Genomic DNA, 18602 nt, shown 5'->3' with positions numbered 1-18602 from the left:
AATTACCACTCGACCAGAGCGTGTATCACTCAGATTAAGTGGGGGTAGCCTGGAAAAGCATGCTAAAATAATGCTAATATAAAGGTCTGTTTCAGCCCTGGAAAATATCAAATCTACTGTTGTGTAAAAACATGCAGCCTTGAGTAACACCTTTTTAAGTTACGGCTAATCTACGTACCATAAGGTTTACCCAAACAATCTTACAGCATGAGTTAGACAACACTGTCTAGCTTTAGATTACTTGTAACTTTAACAACGACAACAACAGATGCAGACAGCCACAGACACAAGGGTCACTGAGATTGTTGAGATATTAACCTTTATCTGCCTTAGCCAGATCAAAACTTCCTGCTGCACGAACTAGGGTCTTAGGAATTGGGGACGAGTGAGCCAAGCCTGATTAAATAATGAACTCACACTAGGTATTCAAAGACAGTTGAAAATGTCTATGTTACTATGCGTTTGGAAAACTGAAGAGATTTCAGTTGAAACCGAAATGTTGAATTCAAGCTGATCAGCTCATAATGTAAAGAGAAAAATACAAGTCTAAACCTCAGCTGTAAATGTTTACAGCCAATAAACAAAGTCTGTTTTGTCACTCAAACTACCACACACGTGTCACGGCATTCTCCGTGTCACAGAAAGGAGCATCGCTAACATTATAGCAGGACATGTGACACAATCAGTGTTCCATGATTAAAACTCTATTAATCACAAAGGGATTATGCGGAGGAGCCGAGGGGTCGCTGGCCATATGTGCAAGTGTGTATGTGTGCACGGGCTTGGGTGGCGGTGGCGGTGGATTACAAGGGTCACGTAGCCACAGTCCCAATGCGGTAGAGGCCATAGTGCTGAGGCCGGCCCACTGCCCACCCCATGTGCAGTCTTTGTCTGCCTCCTTGTTTGACAATTATTTACTCTGCCGTTTAGGACCGAGCTCAGGTCACTCGACATACATCACTGACACAAAAAAACACGAGCAACCCGTGTCCATCCTCCCCCTTCACCGGAGCCACCCGAATGATATTCAGCCAACGCACAGGAAGAGACCAATGAGATGAATGTCAGTCGAGTGTCATTGTGACAGAGAGAAACAACCGCGTCTGTGACCTTTTCCAGTCGGACCAGCAAGCTCTCACAAACTTACTTTTCCGTACAGTACACCCTTAAATCCTGTTATAAACTAGACTGTTAACAACTACAACTGTTGCTCATGTTGATAACAAACACTGAACAATAACTCAAATGTTCCATTCCGATTTATAGGCTGCTTATTAATGCAGTGATGCAATGATTTTTCAGTTGGATCAAACTAGCCAAACCTGTTTGATAACTATCTGCAGCAACCTCCTGACACGATATTATCACAATGCTGGAGTCACAATGTGATAGTATCATGATACATAAGGTCAACAACGGTAATAATATAGCTGACTATAATAACCGCAACACAAAAGATTGTGATATACCAAAACTGAAGATCCAAAGTATTTTGTATTGTATTTTACTTTTTCAGTTTAATTCCTAGTCGACTATAATCAAGACACCAATGGGTTCATGGGTAGACGAGCTGTGACGTCATCACTTTAACTGTAGTAAGAGGAGTAATGACATACTCAATAGTCGACTAATCGGTGACTAGTCGACTATCAAAATAGCTGTTAGTTCTTATGAGATGAAATATTGATATATCCGAGGTCAAAGTGCCGTACCGATATTTTTTCTCACCTCTATTCAGTACTAGATGCAAGACAATCTTACACCATCGAGGAAAGCAGTTTCTGTTTCAGTTGGATTGAAACAGCTTTGATTTTCTGTAAACAGAAAAATACTCCCAGACCTCAAAACTGTCTCTGTCTTCTCACCTCCACTCATTATGAATAGAGGTTGTCATTTGCAGCATCTGCCGGACTTGTTTCAGGCCTCACGAAGACAATGACATAAGAAAAAAAACAAAAAAAAAACAGTGGCTCTGCCACCACTGTGCCCCCCACCCCCCACTACAGCCGTGCAACCTGAAACTGCCTGAAGAGATGAGCCGTCATTAAATACTGCAGAGCTGACATAATGACAGGAAAGATAAAAGAGAGGAAACAAAAAAGGACAGAGCAATTCTCGTCCCACAATGCCTCCCCAACCCCCAGGCTGAGCCCGCCTTTCCTAATAAAAGCCATCGGACTATAGATAGGGTGCCGGTCAGCTACATTCTGGCACGGTTGATCTCCAGCCAGGATACAAGGTGATGAACAACTTCATTGGCGCATCACATGACCGGCCAGAAATATTTTGCCCTGCAATAAGTTGACACATCTTTTGAAGAGATGACCAATGTTTCGCTTAAGTAAAGCGAAATAAGGCGAAAGATCTGACTCATCATTCACGCACCACCAAGTATGAGTTTCAACTGAAACTAAAGTAAACCCCCATATTTAATCCAGTTTGAAGAGCTGGAGAATGTTTACGGTGACACATATTTTTCAAATATATTTGTTTACACCGTGTACAAATAGTTTTATTTACATTTAAAAAAACACCTTTTCTGTAAATAAAACATTGTACTTGTAATTATGTTGTCGTCACCATCTGTAAACACGATTTTTCACACAAAAAATGTACTTATTCTCTATAAAGTATATTAATTGAAAAGGACTCATATGTTCGATGACTACCCTTGAACAATTTAGTGCTGATAGTGCACAAGTCCGTTACAGTTTGTCCTTGACACAGTGTCTATTACAGAAGAACTGCTCTTGGCCAGTGCTGAGGGATCCTTCTCCGCTTCTGCATTGCTGCACTTCAACACTTCAACGTGTTATTACCAAACACTCATGCTTTAAAACTAAATTTAGAAATGTGGCCCAGAGAGGCACCATCCAAGACATCTGACTTCAAATAGATAGTAATAACGACACACGATAGCCCCCCACCTTCAGCGCTCTGATGAAGCTCCTACTCTCACACTACCCCGGCGCTTTTTATATCCGCCACGGACATCCGAGCGCTCCAGAACCTGCGATGTTGCGAGCCAAGATGCGAAACCACATGTTGCTGGGCTCGCTTCCCAGTTGTCATTCCAGCGTTCTGTAACTGTGCGCTGAGGCAATATTTACCTCGAAGAGAAAGTGCACTTGGCGTACAGCCAGAACTCCTGGGGGGGAGTGAAGCGGTCTGCTACTGTGTACTACACACAACCTTCCCACCCACCCAAAATACTCGTGCTGACCCGGCCAACCACCCACAGCCTCGCTACAGCGGACCGGCCCTGCCAGGCTCCACTACCTGGATCAGAGCCAAACCAGAGACTGAAGCAGTAAGACACCCTCTCTCCCTCTCTCTCTCTCTGACACACAGACACACACACACACACATGCTGAGTAGGAGCGCAGAGGGAGAGGACTCCAGAGTGTGAACACATTACACCCCAGCCTGGACTTCTGCCAGGGCTCACTTAAGCGGATTTTCAGCCACAAAAGCGAAACGCGGGTCAACCCTCCCCAGACATTTGTCTTATAAAGATGCTGCTGAAGAGGTTTGCGCCACGGTGGAGCTGACACACACTGGGGGTGTGCGCTCGCTGTGATGTCATGATTACAGCACACAGTCCTTTTTGACATGTGGCACATGTTGAAGAACAGAAGGGAGTAAAAAAAATGATGATGGAGAAAGAGTGCAGTGCACTGCAGTGTTACAATTAAAGTCGCTCAATATACAAACAGTGAGAAATACCTATTTAATATGGATGAAAATACTGTGTAATGGCAGTGTTTAAAGTAGGTATTAGTTGATACAACACCACAGTCCATCTGACAGCTCTGGGCTTCATACGTTTTCTCAGTTGTCTCTATTGCCACTTGTGTGTATTTCAATGAAAAGTGACGTGTAAACTTACTTGTCGAAAGTGGTCATCGAAGCCCCAGTCAGCCTGCCCGTTGGGAGACGCCGCGGAGTTCGGTCCTGCAGGTGACAGCCCTTCATCTGGCTCCTGCTTTACTCTGATAGGAGGAGAGGCGGCCCTCTGTGGCGCCGAGGCAGCATAGCTGCCAAACGGTCGTGGTGGGATGCGAGAGGCACTCTGCTGCAAGGCCAGGGTCTGCTTGCGGAGGAACTCCAGACCACTGGCGCTGCCCTCCTCCTCATCGCTGCGCTCATCTCCATCCATCATTTCAGCATCGTCGTCGTCATCGCCCGAATCCCGACCTCGGTCCTCGTCGTCTTCTCTTTCCGAATCCACGCTGCTTTGATTGGAGACGCGGGGAGGCAAGACACCACTGGGGACTCCGGCCAAGCCTTTGCCCATGAAGCTGGCTCCAGAAGCTCGGGCCGCTGCCAGGATGGCTTGTTGAGCAGCAACCTGCTGAGCATACATGATGTGGGCCTCTCGCAGCTTCCTCTCTTTGCGCTCCATTTCCAATCTGGCCTGCTGCTGGCGTTGGAGCTGCTCCATCACTGCCTCCAGCTTCATTCCTCCGGTAGAGGTGCTCTGAGGAAAGGCCACTCCAGGCTCCTGAGACATGTTGGGCTAGTGTCAGAAGAACACAAGTTACTGGGGGCTCACTCTTTTTACAAGCTATACATTCACTCACTAGGAAGTTTAATTTTAACACATGAGAAATTATATACAGCGGTTTTTTTTTTACCCTTTCATACTCCAAACAACCATAGTCAAATCTTAAAGCAGATGTACTATATGAAGATATGCATCAGCATACTATATTATGAGGTCCATACAGAGAATGATTGTATAATTACCTATGCAGACAGATTAGCATGTAGCAGTAATATAAAGCCAAAGAAAATCACATTGATGAGAATATTATTATTGTTTTGTTTACATCAGAAAAAATCTGAAATTTGGCAGATTTAAATTACATTAACTGTTAATCTCAACATAAACTCAAAGTGCGTCTACATATTTTCCTCCACATTTTCTAGCTGAAACAGACTACAGTATTAGTCGTGCCCTATTATTTAAACATGTTTTTTCATTACTTAGATCTCACCGGTAAAGAGACGAAATCGTTCATTAAGAAAAGGGTGAAACTTAACGAGGCAAAAACGTCCCCAAATGTGACAAGTATTGTAAGTGGCTTCAAAAACTGTATTACTGAAAACATGTATGACTTAAACGTTCACAGTTGGGAATCTGGAAATACAATGACGTGTACACGAATGTTGTTTGTTGATAAAACATGCCTCTTTTTGCTCTTCTCACGCCCATTTGAAGTAAACCGTTCAGAGCTCAAAACAATATTATACAAGGCATTTTTCGCGATATCGCAAATTACACAATATTTTATTAATTAAACTGAAATACGCGTACAATCATGTAAAATCTGCACTCAAGTAACGACACGCTGATAGTTCCTGACAAATAGTACTGAAATACAGCTCAACGTTCAAAACTATAAAAGGAGTTAGTGTGATGTTTATCGGTTTGTGTACTGTAGAAATATTATAGTCAAAAAGACGTAATTTCTTATTTCTAAGAAAAAGACAATAATGAAAATATACCGTTTGTTAAGCGCTAACAATATGAGGTGAAACGAATTCTGTTCAAAGCTGAAAAACGTGAACTTTACATGTCAAATTATTGGTGACTTTTACAAGGTAATTTAGAAACTCAGCCGAAAAATAAACAAATGCAAAAAATGGTCATGAAACGACTCATAATAACTGTTCTATTAATGGTATTAATGGAGCCATGGCGAGAGTTTGGCGGAAGAACGCATAAAATAAAGAGTAAATCACTTTCGCGTGGATCCTGTGGTAAAAATGCTAATCACTGAAATGAGAAAAATTAGCCTCACAAAACGTAGTGAAAAGACATCAATGTGTTAAATCATTAAAAGGCACCATACCTTCCAAATTAGCTTGGTGAGATTCTCCACGGTTTCGCTGCTCTCTAACAACAAACTAACAGCTTACGGCGAGCAACTACGTGTCTGCGACTCTCTGGCAAGTTGCGGGGAGATTAGAAAGCTTGCGAGCAGGAGCAGGACTCACCATTTGTGGCTTGCTGCTGCCTGAGTTGTCCACCATCCCTCCTCGCTGCTGCCGCTGCTGCTGCTGCTGCTGCTTCAAACACTTGTAAACACACGCACGGCGGAAGAGACTCTTCACCCCGACCGGACACTCGAACCACTCCGCCAGCAAAACAACGCACTATATGCACTCGTTTCGATCAAGCGTTCTCTCTGCCCCGATGCTTTTTGTTGCTTTTTTTCTTTAATAAATCCGGGCAGCAACTGAAAAATGTCCCGATCTCATATCTCAGTGAGGTAACTCCCCTTTGTCGTTTTTTTCCTCCCTTCATTGACACCCCCACATGGCGGACGGCGGCGGTAGTCACGCCCAGAGGCAGCAACAAGTCCGCGCTCATCTGAGCCAACTCGTCTGACTTGTTTGCCAAATTTAAATGGATTGTTACTTACATTCGGAGCCTTTCAGTGTTTGATTTGATTCATCCGTATGACTACTAATTCAATCATTGGCAGTTTTATTTGTATATGCCTAATTGACCATGAATATTTACCGCATTGATATTTATTTATATAAAACCATCTTGATGCTTTGCATAAAATAAAGTATAAAGTCACCAGACAGACATTTCGTAAATAATGAGTCATAGCACACAATAATAAAACATTCCATTTTTTCTTCAGTAAAACACACGTAGGCATTCAAATGAAATTATTTGTCGGTTCCTTTGAAAGATAAATGTGGGGGAAAAAATTAAGTAAAACTCAAAATATTTGTAATAATAGGATTAATAGTTCATATGTAGAATAACTTCAACCTCTTCAGTTTTGTTTGTTTGTTTAGGCTCTCATTTCCACATGGTTATCTTGGTCAAAAATATATTTTCTAAGATTAACGTAAACATTTACTTTCGCTGTTGATAATTTTACAGTAATAGTTAATTCTTTCGTGTACAGTGTATCAGTTTAGAAAAAATACAAAATCAATCTCAACCTGTTTTATATGATATAAACTATACCCACAAAAGTCAACAGCCAATAAAGAGAATTATGCCCGAAGCTTGTAATTTCATATTCATGATATTAATATTTGTACTTGCGCATGAACAAGCAAAATTCTTATTAAAATAAATGATGTGTACAACAACAAATAACTTTTTGAAATTCATCAATTCATTCATTCATCCAAACGATGTATCATAGTACAGCTTTTTGTCAAATCATTAAAAATATACAAAGACGGTTTTTGGTAATTACAAAATACAATGTCAACTATATATGTTACAGTATAGTGGCAGTATATTTTGCATTGATATGTACAGTTTAAGAGTGGTCAATCGCTTTCCAAATATACAATTCATGACACTGCGTGTTAAAGACACTATTTTAATGTGTGCATGTTTTGTCTAACTATCATTTGTTTCTCGTCAGTCTACGTCCGTAACTTCTGCTGTTACTTTAAAGCAGAAGTTAGGATTTGCGCCCATCTTTTTGCGAAGAAGGTGAAACAGAAACTACGGAAAATACAGAAACTAAGTTTATTAGAAACTGATCCCAGAGCAAAGGCTCAAGATGGGCTTGGCTAGAATATGACGTCATCACCCATGGACACCTCTTGCGCATACATAATCTGCACAGGATGATATGACAGATAATAATCGCGCTTTTTTACTTCTCTTATTTATTGTAATTGTCTTGGCAGTTTAACTTTTAAATCCCAAAATGAAACATTTGGAGAACTCCTTTACAGCTCACTGGCGCCACCTAACGAGAAAAGGCTGGTAGTTGAGTCATATGTAAAACTAAACTAAGCACAAACAGTTCGTTTAATTTCCTGTACTTTGTTCCGAGCTACGTGGTCAAAACTATTTTATTGTTGTTAAACTGTGCTGTAACACCCTATAGATAAATAAATAAAAAACACTGGGTATAACTGAATAGTATTTAATAATGTAAACCAATACTTTTACAACAAAATACAAAAGAATTGTGTATAATAACATCAAATAACAGCTATTGCATTCAGTAACATCAACGTCATAAAACAAGTGGATTGTCCCCAAAGTTGCATAGTACAGGTGAGTCAGGTCAGACCACCAGCGGGAGGAGCGACGTCTACGTACGTCAATCATCCTGCATCGCCACAATCAGGACACGACCGGTACAAGTGACAAACTTTAGATACAAATCAAGCACTTAATGTCCTCGACAAACCTGTAACACACAAGTGGAAATGTCTGAATCAGCATTATATGTTCAAATCCACTTCCTGAAATTGAGAAAACCTTCCGAACAGACTGTGATGCAGCGTGATAGAAGGAGCTGTATAACAGCTGACACAGGAGAATGAGTCACCAGTGTGGTCAGTGAACAGCAGCCGGCCCGAAATCATCCCCACAATTTGTGCAAACTGAATCTAATATTTGTGTTATTTGTGGGCAACTTCCTTTTTTAATCAAGTGACTTTTAAACAGTGACTTTTAAACACAGTGTCATTTGTTAACACAACAGATGGACATGAAAACAACAAAAGAAGGGGAAGTAGCTGAAACACATCACAGCTGATCATCTTCACTTTTACACACCCGACGAAAAGGCTGAAAAGTTGTAACTAAATCCAACACCAATCTTTGGCAGCAAAATGGTTGCAAGCAAATGTGCATGTCGTATTAAAAACTTAAATAAAAATTGAAACATCTTCATGAACTGCCGCCGTTAAAGTTCAGGTCGAACCTATATATATATATATATATAACAGGAATGTAACTGTGTACTCAGTATTCAGAACAAGAGCGACTTCAGAGATACTAGAGGTCTCACACACACGCGCATGAGAAAAAAAAGACTTTCAACAACAAAAATATATTTAAGGATTGCGGTGTATATATTAAGTTAAATTCTAACAGTATAGTTTAAACAAATGCTGACAAAGCAGCAGTTAGGTTACATGGCAAAAAACAATGTAGAATTAAATTAAATACTTTTTTGAAAAGCTTGTCACTCCAGAAACATAATGCAAGTGACTTTGCAGTGCTCCAATGAGTTGTGTTTCTATCACTGTGTACACTCCACCTCAGGTCCGGTTTGCAACCACAGCTACATTAGCTCTCACCTACTTGTCTCACAAGTTAGTTTCAATAAAAGCAGGATTAAGAATGTATATTCAACCAAAAGCAAATGCTGACCTTTGAACCTGCTAGGATGCCAAGATCTCAGAGGTTAAGGATTCATCTGCTCTTAATTCAAATAAAGACATCAGGCTTTGGGATCACAGTGCATAAGGCTTGTTCTGTTGTCCATCCCTGCGCTCATGTTGGTCAAGTGTTCCTCAGGACCTTCTGAGTTACCGTACATCTGCGGCCAGACCATGCTCCAGTCAAGGGACTGAAGCTGCCAAACCGTTCAGACGCCTAGATGATCCCCAGCATCACATTACGGAGCACGATGAACTGTCACAACAGCAGCATACTGAGGAGCCCAAGGCTTTGGGAGGTATCAGGTCCAGGTCTTCATCATCTGGAATCTCGTCCAGATGGTAGCCATCCTGAAGCAACTGCCTGCTCAGATCAGGATGAACCTGAGGGACAAAAAAACTAAATCAAAGCGAGAAAAGAAGGACTGTTTCATGCAATTTTGTTTGTGATTGTATAATGCTAAGATTGTATGAAGCGAGACCTCATGACTAAAATGTGCATGACTGAACCTGTTTGATGTCAGAATGTGATAAGAGGTTGGTCACCTCAGCCGATGAGTATCCGGATGAGCACTGCTCAAAGTCAATTTCTTCATCACTGAAACAACAGACAGTACTGGTTTAGTAACATTTTATCACCAACACACAGGTCAAAAGGTCGTCTCCAGGAAGCGTCAGTGTAATTCACAGGTAAACTGAAGTTGACAGGGTTCCGGAAGATGTGGAACCTTTCCCCCTACACTCAGAAAAAAACACAGTTGTCCATTGCCGTTTAACGTTTGAAATCCCAGGTGCAACTCAACTTTTATAAATATCTTGGGTTCACACGTCAGAAAATAATGAAATGAAATTAAAATGTATTTGGATCAGGTCAGTTGTTTTGTGGTCTGAACCTAATTTTATTGTATGTTGTCATGACTGCAACAGAAACTTAGTTTTCACAGCTGGTCAAATTCATCGCAGTCTCACCTGTCGGAGTCCAGTGCAACTAAGGTCTCCTCAGCGTGCTGACTCAACGCAGTGTAACCCTTGTTGTACTTGACTGTTCTGAAGCAAACACCAAAATAAAAAAAGTTATTCCAAGAGAAAACAAATAGAAGAGAGTGAAGACCCAGTATTTGCAAAGAAACAGTTGCTCAATATTTGCTGAACAACATGTGCCTGTTTGTGAACATACAAAATAAATTAGGTAGCAGGAATTATAGTTTTCGCAGACCTTGGCTTATACCCCAGTTATTCAAATTATTGATAAAAAAAAACATATTTGTAAACACTGAGAGTTTAGTGAGTGGGGAAGGGCAGGTGCACTCATTGAAAAAAATGAAAATTTTGTTGGCATTATTATTGAAATGCAAATTTCTTTTGGACACATTTCAACTAAGGTTGCAGTGCTACCTCTTGGATGCATGTCTGGGCTGGTGCATCACCGGAGGTCCTGGAGCAAGTGCTTTCTTTTTCAGCGCTTTCCTCGCCATCTCTCTGTGTTTCTCTGCCGGACAGTGAGAGATCCATGGGGTGAATACATGAAAGACATTTATAGGCAGCACAACCAAAGACACGGGAACATTACAAACACTTCAAACAACAGATTTTCTCCTGAGCCAGCAGTTTTTGTCTCCGGCCACAAAGCAGAAGTTGACCATTCCTTAGTAACTTATTTAGACTGTGTTGGCCAAAAAAAAAAGTTGAGTCAACCTTAAAAAGCACAAACAACAGGAAGACATATAGAAGAACTGATGTCATTTAGTGTATCCACAATAAAAAAAGCACCTGCATAATAGCATAATGATAGTCAGCTGCCCACCCATTAGGTCATAGTCTTCCACTAATAGCTTTACAGCTCCACCCAGCTACATATTTCAATTTCCCTCAACCCACAGCCTGACCAGCAGCTTTCATTGTAGGACAGGTCATACAGAAAGCTCATTAGTGATCTGCAAGAGCTCAGATGCCTGATGACTGACTGGGCCACTGGTCAAGGGAGAAACTAACATGGCCGCTGTTAACAAATATGAGATGATGAGCAAAGGAAAATATCTTCAATGGCCTTAATAAATAGATTAAACCTATTGGAAATTTCAACTAGGGCAAGCAAAAATGGCCACGTATCAAACATGTCCCGGGTTTTGTGTTTCACACAAACAGAGATTTTTTTCTTCATTTCCAAGATGTCGTAGACATAATTTGCGCATGTCAAATGCTGTTGGATCATAAGCAGATCTTTTATAAAGGTCACCACGTTTGTTTACAAGAACCATAATGAGCAGAACGGCTATGTTTAGATGGTAGCTTAAAGCGGACAATTGACTATGTTGTATCCCTAAAGATCTTGAATACATGCTTACAGTTTTTTCTGCAGGGCACACACTGCTCTGACAGCACTTGATCACGGACATCAAAACAAGAGAGTAACATGACTTACACATCTCATGACTCAACCGCGCTACGCTTGTTAAAAAGTGCTCCACTTGAGGGCAGTAATTTTGCATTCACAAATTAAAATGACGATAAACTCAGCACCTCACATACGATTGCCGAATACAATTATATGCATTTCATTTTACAGTAAAACTGTGAGTTTAACCAGTGATGAGACAGAATGAGATAATGTGATAACAATGAGGTAGAAAGCAAAGTAGAGATAGAGATAAACACACTTCATAACAGTCAACACATACGTAGTTTGAGGTGGATCGCCGGGGCTCTTGACATAATGTAAGGTCCCCTCTTCTCCAGCGGTCTGATGCCTCCATCCGGGATCTTAGATCTGGTGCTGCTGGCACTTCCCTGAAGCTGCAGAGATTTATGTGATGACAAACGAACAGTCTCAAAACAGATAACCAATCAACCTATTTGGAGTGGTTCCATTTTGCCAGTCGTTTCAAACTCAAATTCTTCGACAATGTCTGATTCATATTCTTAAATGTGCCTGAATGACTACGATACTTATAAAAACATAAGGCAGGTAACACTGTCAACCGTCAATATAGTTTCATATACATTATAAACAGATTTCAAAAGCCATTCTCGGTTAGAACAACGAACTATTTTTGACAATTCAATACAAACTACAAAACTACATAGTCGCTGCTCCGAGGTAGCACAACAAGCTAAGTAGTAGCCGGATTAGCAAGGCTAACGTTACCGTCCGAACTTGCGGCTCAGGGTACTCCTCCAGCAGGCTGCTCTTCTCCGGCTCCTCCATGATGTCGTTCATCATCTTGGCTGTCACCAGTTGATCCACAAAGTTTGGGACATTTTAGAAAAACTCTGTTTTTCACTGGAGCAGGAGGGGACTTCCGCTAGCACAACAGGCTACCAAACCTCAACTCTGATGTGTTTATTGTACTTCCGGTGGCGCTTTCAAAATAAAGACACATTCATATGGGTGGACTTGGTAAACACGGTCAATCGAGATTCAAAACAGAATAAAGGCAGTTTGGTGCAATGTGATAGAGATTTTAGTAGCCATAATAACTGTATTGTTGTTCGTCCCTGGTTGTGTATTTTTAACGTAGTACGTCCACATGGAAGTACATCACAGATTTTGGTGTTGACAAATGAAACATAGCAACAGAAAGTGCCCCTTTATAGATAAAACAAAGAGAATCCATTTATTTTGAAAAGAAATCTCTACTCTATCCGCTCTCCTTGGAGAATTTGGTTTTCCGCTGAAACGTTCCTGAAAGGTTCCTGTCGGCAAAAACGCTTCCAAAACAATATTCCATTCAAAACACACTCCCACCGACACCTGCCAGCACTTCCGTCCCAGACGTCCATCTGCAGGGACACCCAGTACCTTCAGCACTTACAGACACGTCCATGACATATATTCACCTTTACCCTCTTTTCCTTAAGAGGATCACAGCAGCCTGTTGCCGCTGACATAAGTGAAAGGTCAGGCATGTGTGTGTGCCATCTAACACCGGCCAGACGTTAAGATAAGCCATGTATTTAAAGCCCCCATAGACATTGGAGGCAACTTAATGTGTTTATACACGTGTTTAGATGCAGGAGGCCCATCTCAGATGGAGATGAGTCGGCTTACAGGAGGGCGGTGAAGCGGCTGGTGTCCTGGCGCAGCCAACAACAACCTGGAGCTCAACGCCCAGAAGACAGTGGAGATGATCATAGACTTCAGGAGAGTAACAGTTTCTCTGTCCCCTCTCATGTTGGCTGGTGGACTCCTTCTGCTTCCTAGGAATCACCATCACTGAGGACCTCAAATGGGAGGTGACCATCAGGTCCCTCATCAGGAGCAGAGAATCTTCTTCTTGAGGTAGCTACGAAAACTACGATTGGCATCCATCCTCACCTCCTCTATCACCGCCTGGTACAACAGCGCCACCTCCAGGGACAAGAGCAGACTGCAGTGCATCGTAAGTTCTGCTAAGAAGGTGATCGGTTGCAGCCTGCCACCTCTTCAGGACCTCTATGTCTCCAGGACCCAGAGACGTGCAGGTTGGATCAGAGCCGACACTTCTCATCCTGGACATGGACCTTTTGTTCTTCTTCCCTCTGGCAGGAGGCTTACGGTCCATCCAGACCAGAACCTCCCGTCACAGGAACAGCTCTTCCTCTTGGCCGTCAGACTGTTGAATTTGTGAACAGCCATTGTTTATTTTATTTTATATTTTCTGTTAGCACTTTATTCCAAAGCACTTTCCTGGTTGGTGGGTTCCCCACTGACCATGGCAATAAATTTGATTCTGATGAAGGACCAAGAACACAACAGCCTACACAAAGGCAAACCACCCGCTTCGGCCCCAAATAATTCAGCCAAGATTCAAGTCAGAAAAGCACAAAGGCCTGATTGATAATCCTTTATTGGGTCCACCGCTTTTTACACAACAGAAGGGCATGGATTAAATCAACAATATAGACATTTCTTGACAAGACAGAATCCAGAGTGCACTTCTCCTCACACGTCAGTCAACCTGAGGAGAAAAGAAAACTTCAGATGCATGATAGAATAGGTCAGGAGTAATTCTCTAGATGACGTAACCGGGGAAGCTGCTATTGCTTCACCAAATAAATAATGGATGAAAGTAAAACATCAGCACTTAAGCTGTGCAGCACCATCTAAAGGTCAATGGTAGAACCGCATAACTGAAGAATCAGGACGCCAGTTTTTGCCCGCAGACCAAGCTGGTAGTTCATGTTTTTGTGTCACACTATATTTTGTTTTGCTTATGATGGTTTGTACTGAGCAAACAATGGTGTTGTTTTTACACACACAAAGGGGGTAGAGGGCAAGTGTCATGCCATATATTTTTTATTTAATTAATCCCCCCCAAGCTATGGGTATTGACCACAAACTCTTCCAGATTTTTTATGTTAGGGACCCACATCAGCTCAATATGTAAAGGATTATAAGTTTAAGAAACCTTGACATGTGGTAAGAATTGAACACATGACACATACACCTAATCACAAAAGCAATACAAGCAACACACCTTTGAGGTCTATAATTTGTCAATGCCAAGTTCCTCCGGTGTTGAGATACCAAGTTCAGACAGAGTTGGCTGCAGTTCCTGGATCAAGTATGGATAGATGTCTTTGTGCGGACCGGCCTTGTCCTGGAAAAGTAGAATACTGGCCTTAGCTGGATTTTTCACAATAACTCTGAGCAGACAGAGGGCAAAGTTCTGATGGACAAGACACTGACCTTGACAGCCTCAAGGATTCTAATAGCACTGGCCAGGTCGTCCAGTCTCCTGCAGGCTCGTAGAGCTGAATCAAGGATCTTGGGTTCAGGTACCAGGTCATACCCAACCAGGGTGTTTATGCCTGTGATGGATGATGATGAAAAATTACTGTAGTCACTAAAGTCACTCCAAACTAACCTCTGAATGAAAAAGGAAACAAATAAATCACAGCAAATAGTTGCAATTTTTTTGACAGAAAGAATTATATGGAGACATGGCGTATTAAGACGAATTAATATGATGTCGAAATAAAATAAAATAAAAAATCCTTGCAGGATCATTAGTGAGTAAGTCACCTTTTTTCAGTTCCCAAGCATCAATGTCAGGCTTGCTAAAGTAAGTGACCCAGCGGGCATCAAACTCTTCATCGGTCTCCGCTTTCCCGTGTGAGTAACATCTGGAGGCCAGAGGAGCTGAAAAGAGAACAAGCTGTGTTTATTGTCAGACAATTAGCTTGCGTCTCTGAACACAAAGCATTACACAATAGGTCCAGGTGTAAATGAAGCCGAAAGTCTGATCAACTTCAGCCTGTGAGCATCAGGCAAGTAGTGTGGTGACACACTGCACGAGACCACCAAATGCTTCTCGGCTGACTGTTCATCACACAACACAAATAAGCAGCCAAGTGTTTGTTAAATTGTTTAAACCACTTTAGAAGGTGGTTCAGGTTAATACAGCAAACTAAAGGCCGTTTTACAAATTAGATAAATACAAAGTGCATGACAGCATATTGACCCGGTCCTCAGAATATAAGATGAATCTATAAAAAGAAGCAATTTCAATTATAGACAGAAAAACAGTGACTTAAACCCCATTTTGTGGATTTTGACCCCAGACCCACTACATCTTGCCACCTGCATTTAAGCAATAACGCCAACCTTCCATTATTTAGACTCACATTCTCTGAAAAACAGATATAAGTAGTTTGTTCAAAGAACGGATTTTCTATAAAATAACTGTTGATTTGTATTAAAAACAACAACTTCTTTAGCAGCTATCACGTTCTGTTTACCTAACTAGGGTCGGAGTGTTGGTGAATTAATTATTAAGAAACTCAGTCTGTCTTAGTCTTATATGTTCCATCTAACATCTGAAAGGAATATATAATAGACTGGGCATTTGTTCCTCATTGTTAGTTTATTTTAAACTTCCATCTATTGTCTGCTTACGTCGTTACGTAGCCGCCAGCGTCATTCATACTGTAACGTACACAGAGCACGATGACCCCTGCGCACTGTAGGGGAATCTCTTCAAAAGTGGAGGCCAAACAACACCATCTCAATGCCACACCTGCCTATTCTGATGAATAACCCAAAATAATTTCTAGTTATTGTGAATGAGCTGCGTAAACGTTGCGCCTAGTGAAGCTCATGAACTTCATAGGGTCATCACAAGGTCGTGTCTGTCTGGTTAAAATGAGTTTCGCGCCTCTCCCTTTAAACGATGATCTAAAGTAAACAGGAGCGAAGAGGAAAACGTTGACTCAGCTTCTACTGTAATAAACCACAGTAACTACCACAATGTCACCCCAAGCAAGCTCCCGGACAGATGGGCAGACAGCGGCTAAGCTAAAGTGGTCCGCCGGCTCAACCGTGTCCTCAGCTTAATCACAGAAACTATCCGCCTGGACAGCCGACAGTAAGCGGGGAGGCGTACCTGAGCAGCGGGGCTGTGACCTGCTCACAGCTCGGACTCCTGTGGCCGACAGTCGGAACACAGCACGGAACATCACGTAGCCGTCGAGCTAACAGACGTGTGAGCTCTGGAGAGAGGACTATGAACGGACCGACACGACTCGCGCGGTCACGTGACTAGCGGAAACGCACGAAGAGCCGGCGTCCGACCTGATTGGCTGTTCATTTACGACGGCACACAAACGATGAATGAAACGTATCGATGTTTCTTTTCCCTTTATTGCAAGACTTAAACATAGTCATGAACAAGACTCTTACCTCATTACCTGTACAGTCTAGTCACTGTACAGGTATATGTGGATGGACGATGTAAGTATCAGAAACATGAGAATGACAATAGTAATACTAAAAAAACAAGAAATTCCAAAACAAAAAATGAGTAAATGAATAAAACGAGAAGTAAAATAAAATATACATATTAACCCCAGGGTGTAAAATAATTTAAATGAAGGAATTAAATTGAGAGCAAGCAGTTATTCATTTTTGTGCTTATTTTTGGTGGACTGTTCACTGGAATTGAAGTATTGTTCATTGTAGAATTGAGGAAGGGGATCTGTCATCATATTTAGATTTTTGGATGTGAAACTAGGCTATCTTATATCTTTCTGAAATCGTTTCTTTATAAAGATTCTTTGAAGAATTTGATTTCCCTCACTTTGTTGCTGATGGAATACTCACGAATACTTATCAATGGTATTTTACCATAAACCTCGTCGTTTAATGGACGTAGACACTTCAGCACAATCATTGGAATTGTCTCACAATTATATAGATTATTCATCGATTATTATTTATATTGATAAATGATATGATGATAGCTTATAAATTATCCACAGACTTGCTGATTCTTGTTCGTACAGGCCACGATCACGTAAGAATTCCAATTATTATACAGTACAATAACATTGTCATATTACAACCACCTTGTTCTTTTCACCCCAGCTACACAGGACAAGAATCAAGGTTTCGTCGGTTTATCGCAGGGAAATTACCCAGGAACTCTGTGTATCACACATGCAACCATCCGACTTCAAATGCAGTAGCTTCAAAATATTTCCTGTCTTCCATTCAAGCTATCGCTGTCACTTCCTCCCTCCACCCGAGTCTATATCAAAATTTCTCATTGATGGAAATGAGTCTCGAACTGATCTAATGCATAAATACTTCTGCTCAGGTCGTACATTTTGGGCCCATTCCACCATTCTGCCACTAGATGACGCCCCGGAATTAAAAATGCGCACTGTCTCTTGGTGTTCAGCAGCAAGTGACAGAAATCGCTGTTAACGTTTTCCTCCGTTCAGTGTTGCTCAAGATACGTCGCGACACGATGTTAGCAGTCTTTTACACGAACGTGCACGTTATAAAATGGATGCAGCCAAAGTGCAGTGGATTATTGTGTGCTGTAAATTTAAATCTGTGTGTGAGTGAGTGAGTGTCACTGTCATGTGACGAGGTAAATTCTAATCCACACTAAGCTCACGTTGCCACAGTGGATATTCATCCGTGCAATGTGCCGCTGCATGACTCTGTCAGCGATGCGTTCAAGTGATGGAGAAGTCGGTGTCGCTTTCACAAGTGAGGGGTCAGCAGCAAGCTTATTGGTTACAATTTTTTTCACAGCTATGCCAAAACATGTAGACGATGAAGATTTGTAACAATTTCTTTTCCGTCGACCTGGAAATGAAAAGTTTGTGTAATAAAATAACGATTTCAAAATTGAAATCGAAACCAATCTCGCAACACAATAAGAAAAATAATGAGTCTATGTCATGACGCTTTATTGGCATTTTCCAAGGTATTATCTTACAGTGATGTCACAGTCTGGGAGAGAAAGGGACATGAAAGAAGAAGAGTGGCACAATGGCAGAGAGGAAGTAAATACGTGTCTCTCCTCAGTGTGGCCTACACACAATATGAAGCATGCTGAAGCCGTGTTATGATATTCTCGCCTAGAGGTATGAATAATTAAGTGTATTTTTGCAGTGGAGGATCATGCATAACACATTGGAAGCTCCCCTTGTTCCCGCTC

The 18602-nt window shown here is 41.5% G+C and overlaps 3 protein-coding genes across 7 annotated transcripts in view; all 3 read right to left on the bottom strand.

Annotated features, from left to right (window-relative positions):
- LOC128758728 (AT-rich interactive domain-containing protein 3B-like) overlaps window positions 1-6259 on the bottom strand; it is a 46478-nt gene extending 40219 nt beyond the window's left edge. For 4 of the 5 annotated variants that reach the window (XM_053864992.1, XM_053864993.1, XM_053864994.1 and 1 more), the window contains exons 1-2: window positions 6004-6259; window positions 3890-4519 (exon numbers count right to left, since the gene is read on the bottom strand). In XM_053864992.1, coding sequence (XP_053720967.1) covers window positions 3890-4519; window positions 6004-6039 — 666 coding nt within the window. In that variant the 5' untranslated portion in view covers window positions 6040-6259. Of the gene's footprint in view, window positions 1-3889; window positions 4520-5858 lie in introns of all 5 variants that reach the window. The other variant, XM_053864997.1, reaches the window with a different exon arrangement.
- Window positions 6260-8410: 2151 nt separating this feature from the next.
- Window positions 8411-12496, bottom strand: fam219b (family with sequence similarity 219 member B). The gene is made up of 6 exons (XM_053865547.1): window positions 12317-12496; window positions 11850-11964; window positions 10567-10660; window positions 10141-10218; window positions 9718-9769; window positions 8411-9555 (listed from the first exon to the last, which is right to left on the bottom strand). The coding sequence occupies exons 1-6, from the start codon at window positions 12389-12391 to the stop codon at window positions 9406-9408; spliced, it is 564 nt and encodes a 187-aa protein (XP_053721522.1). The 5' UTR covers window positions 12392-12496; the 3' UTR covers window positions 8411-9405.
- A 1485-nt stretch (window positions 12497-13981) lies between these two features.
- On the bottom strand, window positions 13982-16679 carry LOC128759112 (cytochrome c oxidase subunit 5A, mitochondrial-like). The gene is made up of 5 exons (XM_053865787.1): window positions 16536-16679; window positions 15176-15292; window positions 14840-14961; window positions 14628-14750; window positions 13982-14108 (listed from the first exon to the last, which is right to left on the bottom strand). Exons 1-4 carry the CDS (start codon window positions 16606-16608, stop codon window positions 14637-14639), a joined length of 426 nt encoding a protein of 141 aa, XP_053721762.1. The 5' UTR covers window positions 16609-16679; the 3' UTR covers window positions 13982-14108; window positions 14628-14636.
- Window positions 16680-18602: the final 1923 nt, after the last annotated feature.

Source organism: Synchiropus splendidus, chromosome 5, assembly GCF_027744825.2.
Source record: "Synchiropus splendidus isolate RoL2022-P1 chromosome 5, RoL_Sspl_1.0, whole genome shotgun sequence".
In the NCBI taxonomy this organism is placed as follows: domain Eukaryota; kingdom Metazoa; phylum Chordata; class Actinopteri; order Syngnathiformes; family Callionymidae; genus Synchiropus; species Synchiropus splendidus.
Note: the sequence above shows the minus strand (reverse complement) of the source record. Positions and strands in the feature narration are given on the sequence as shown.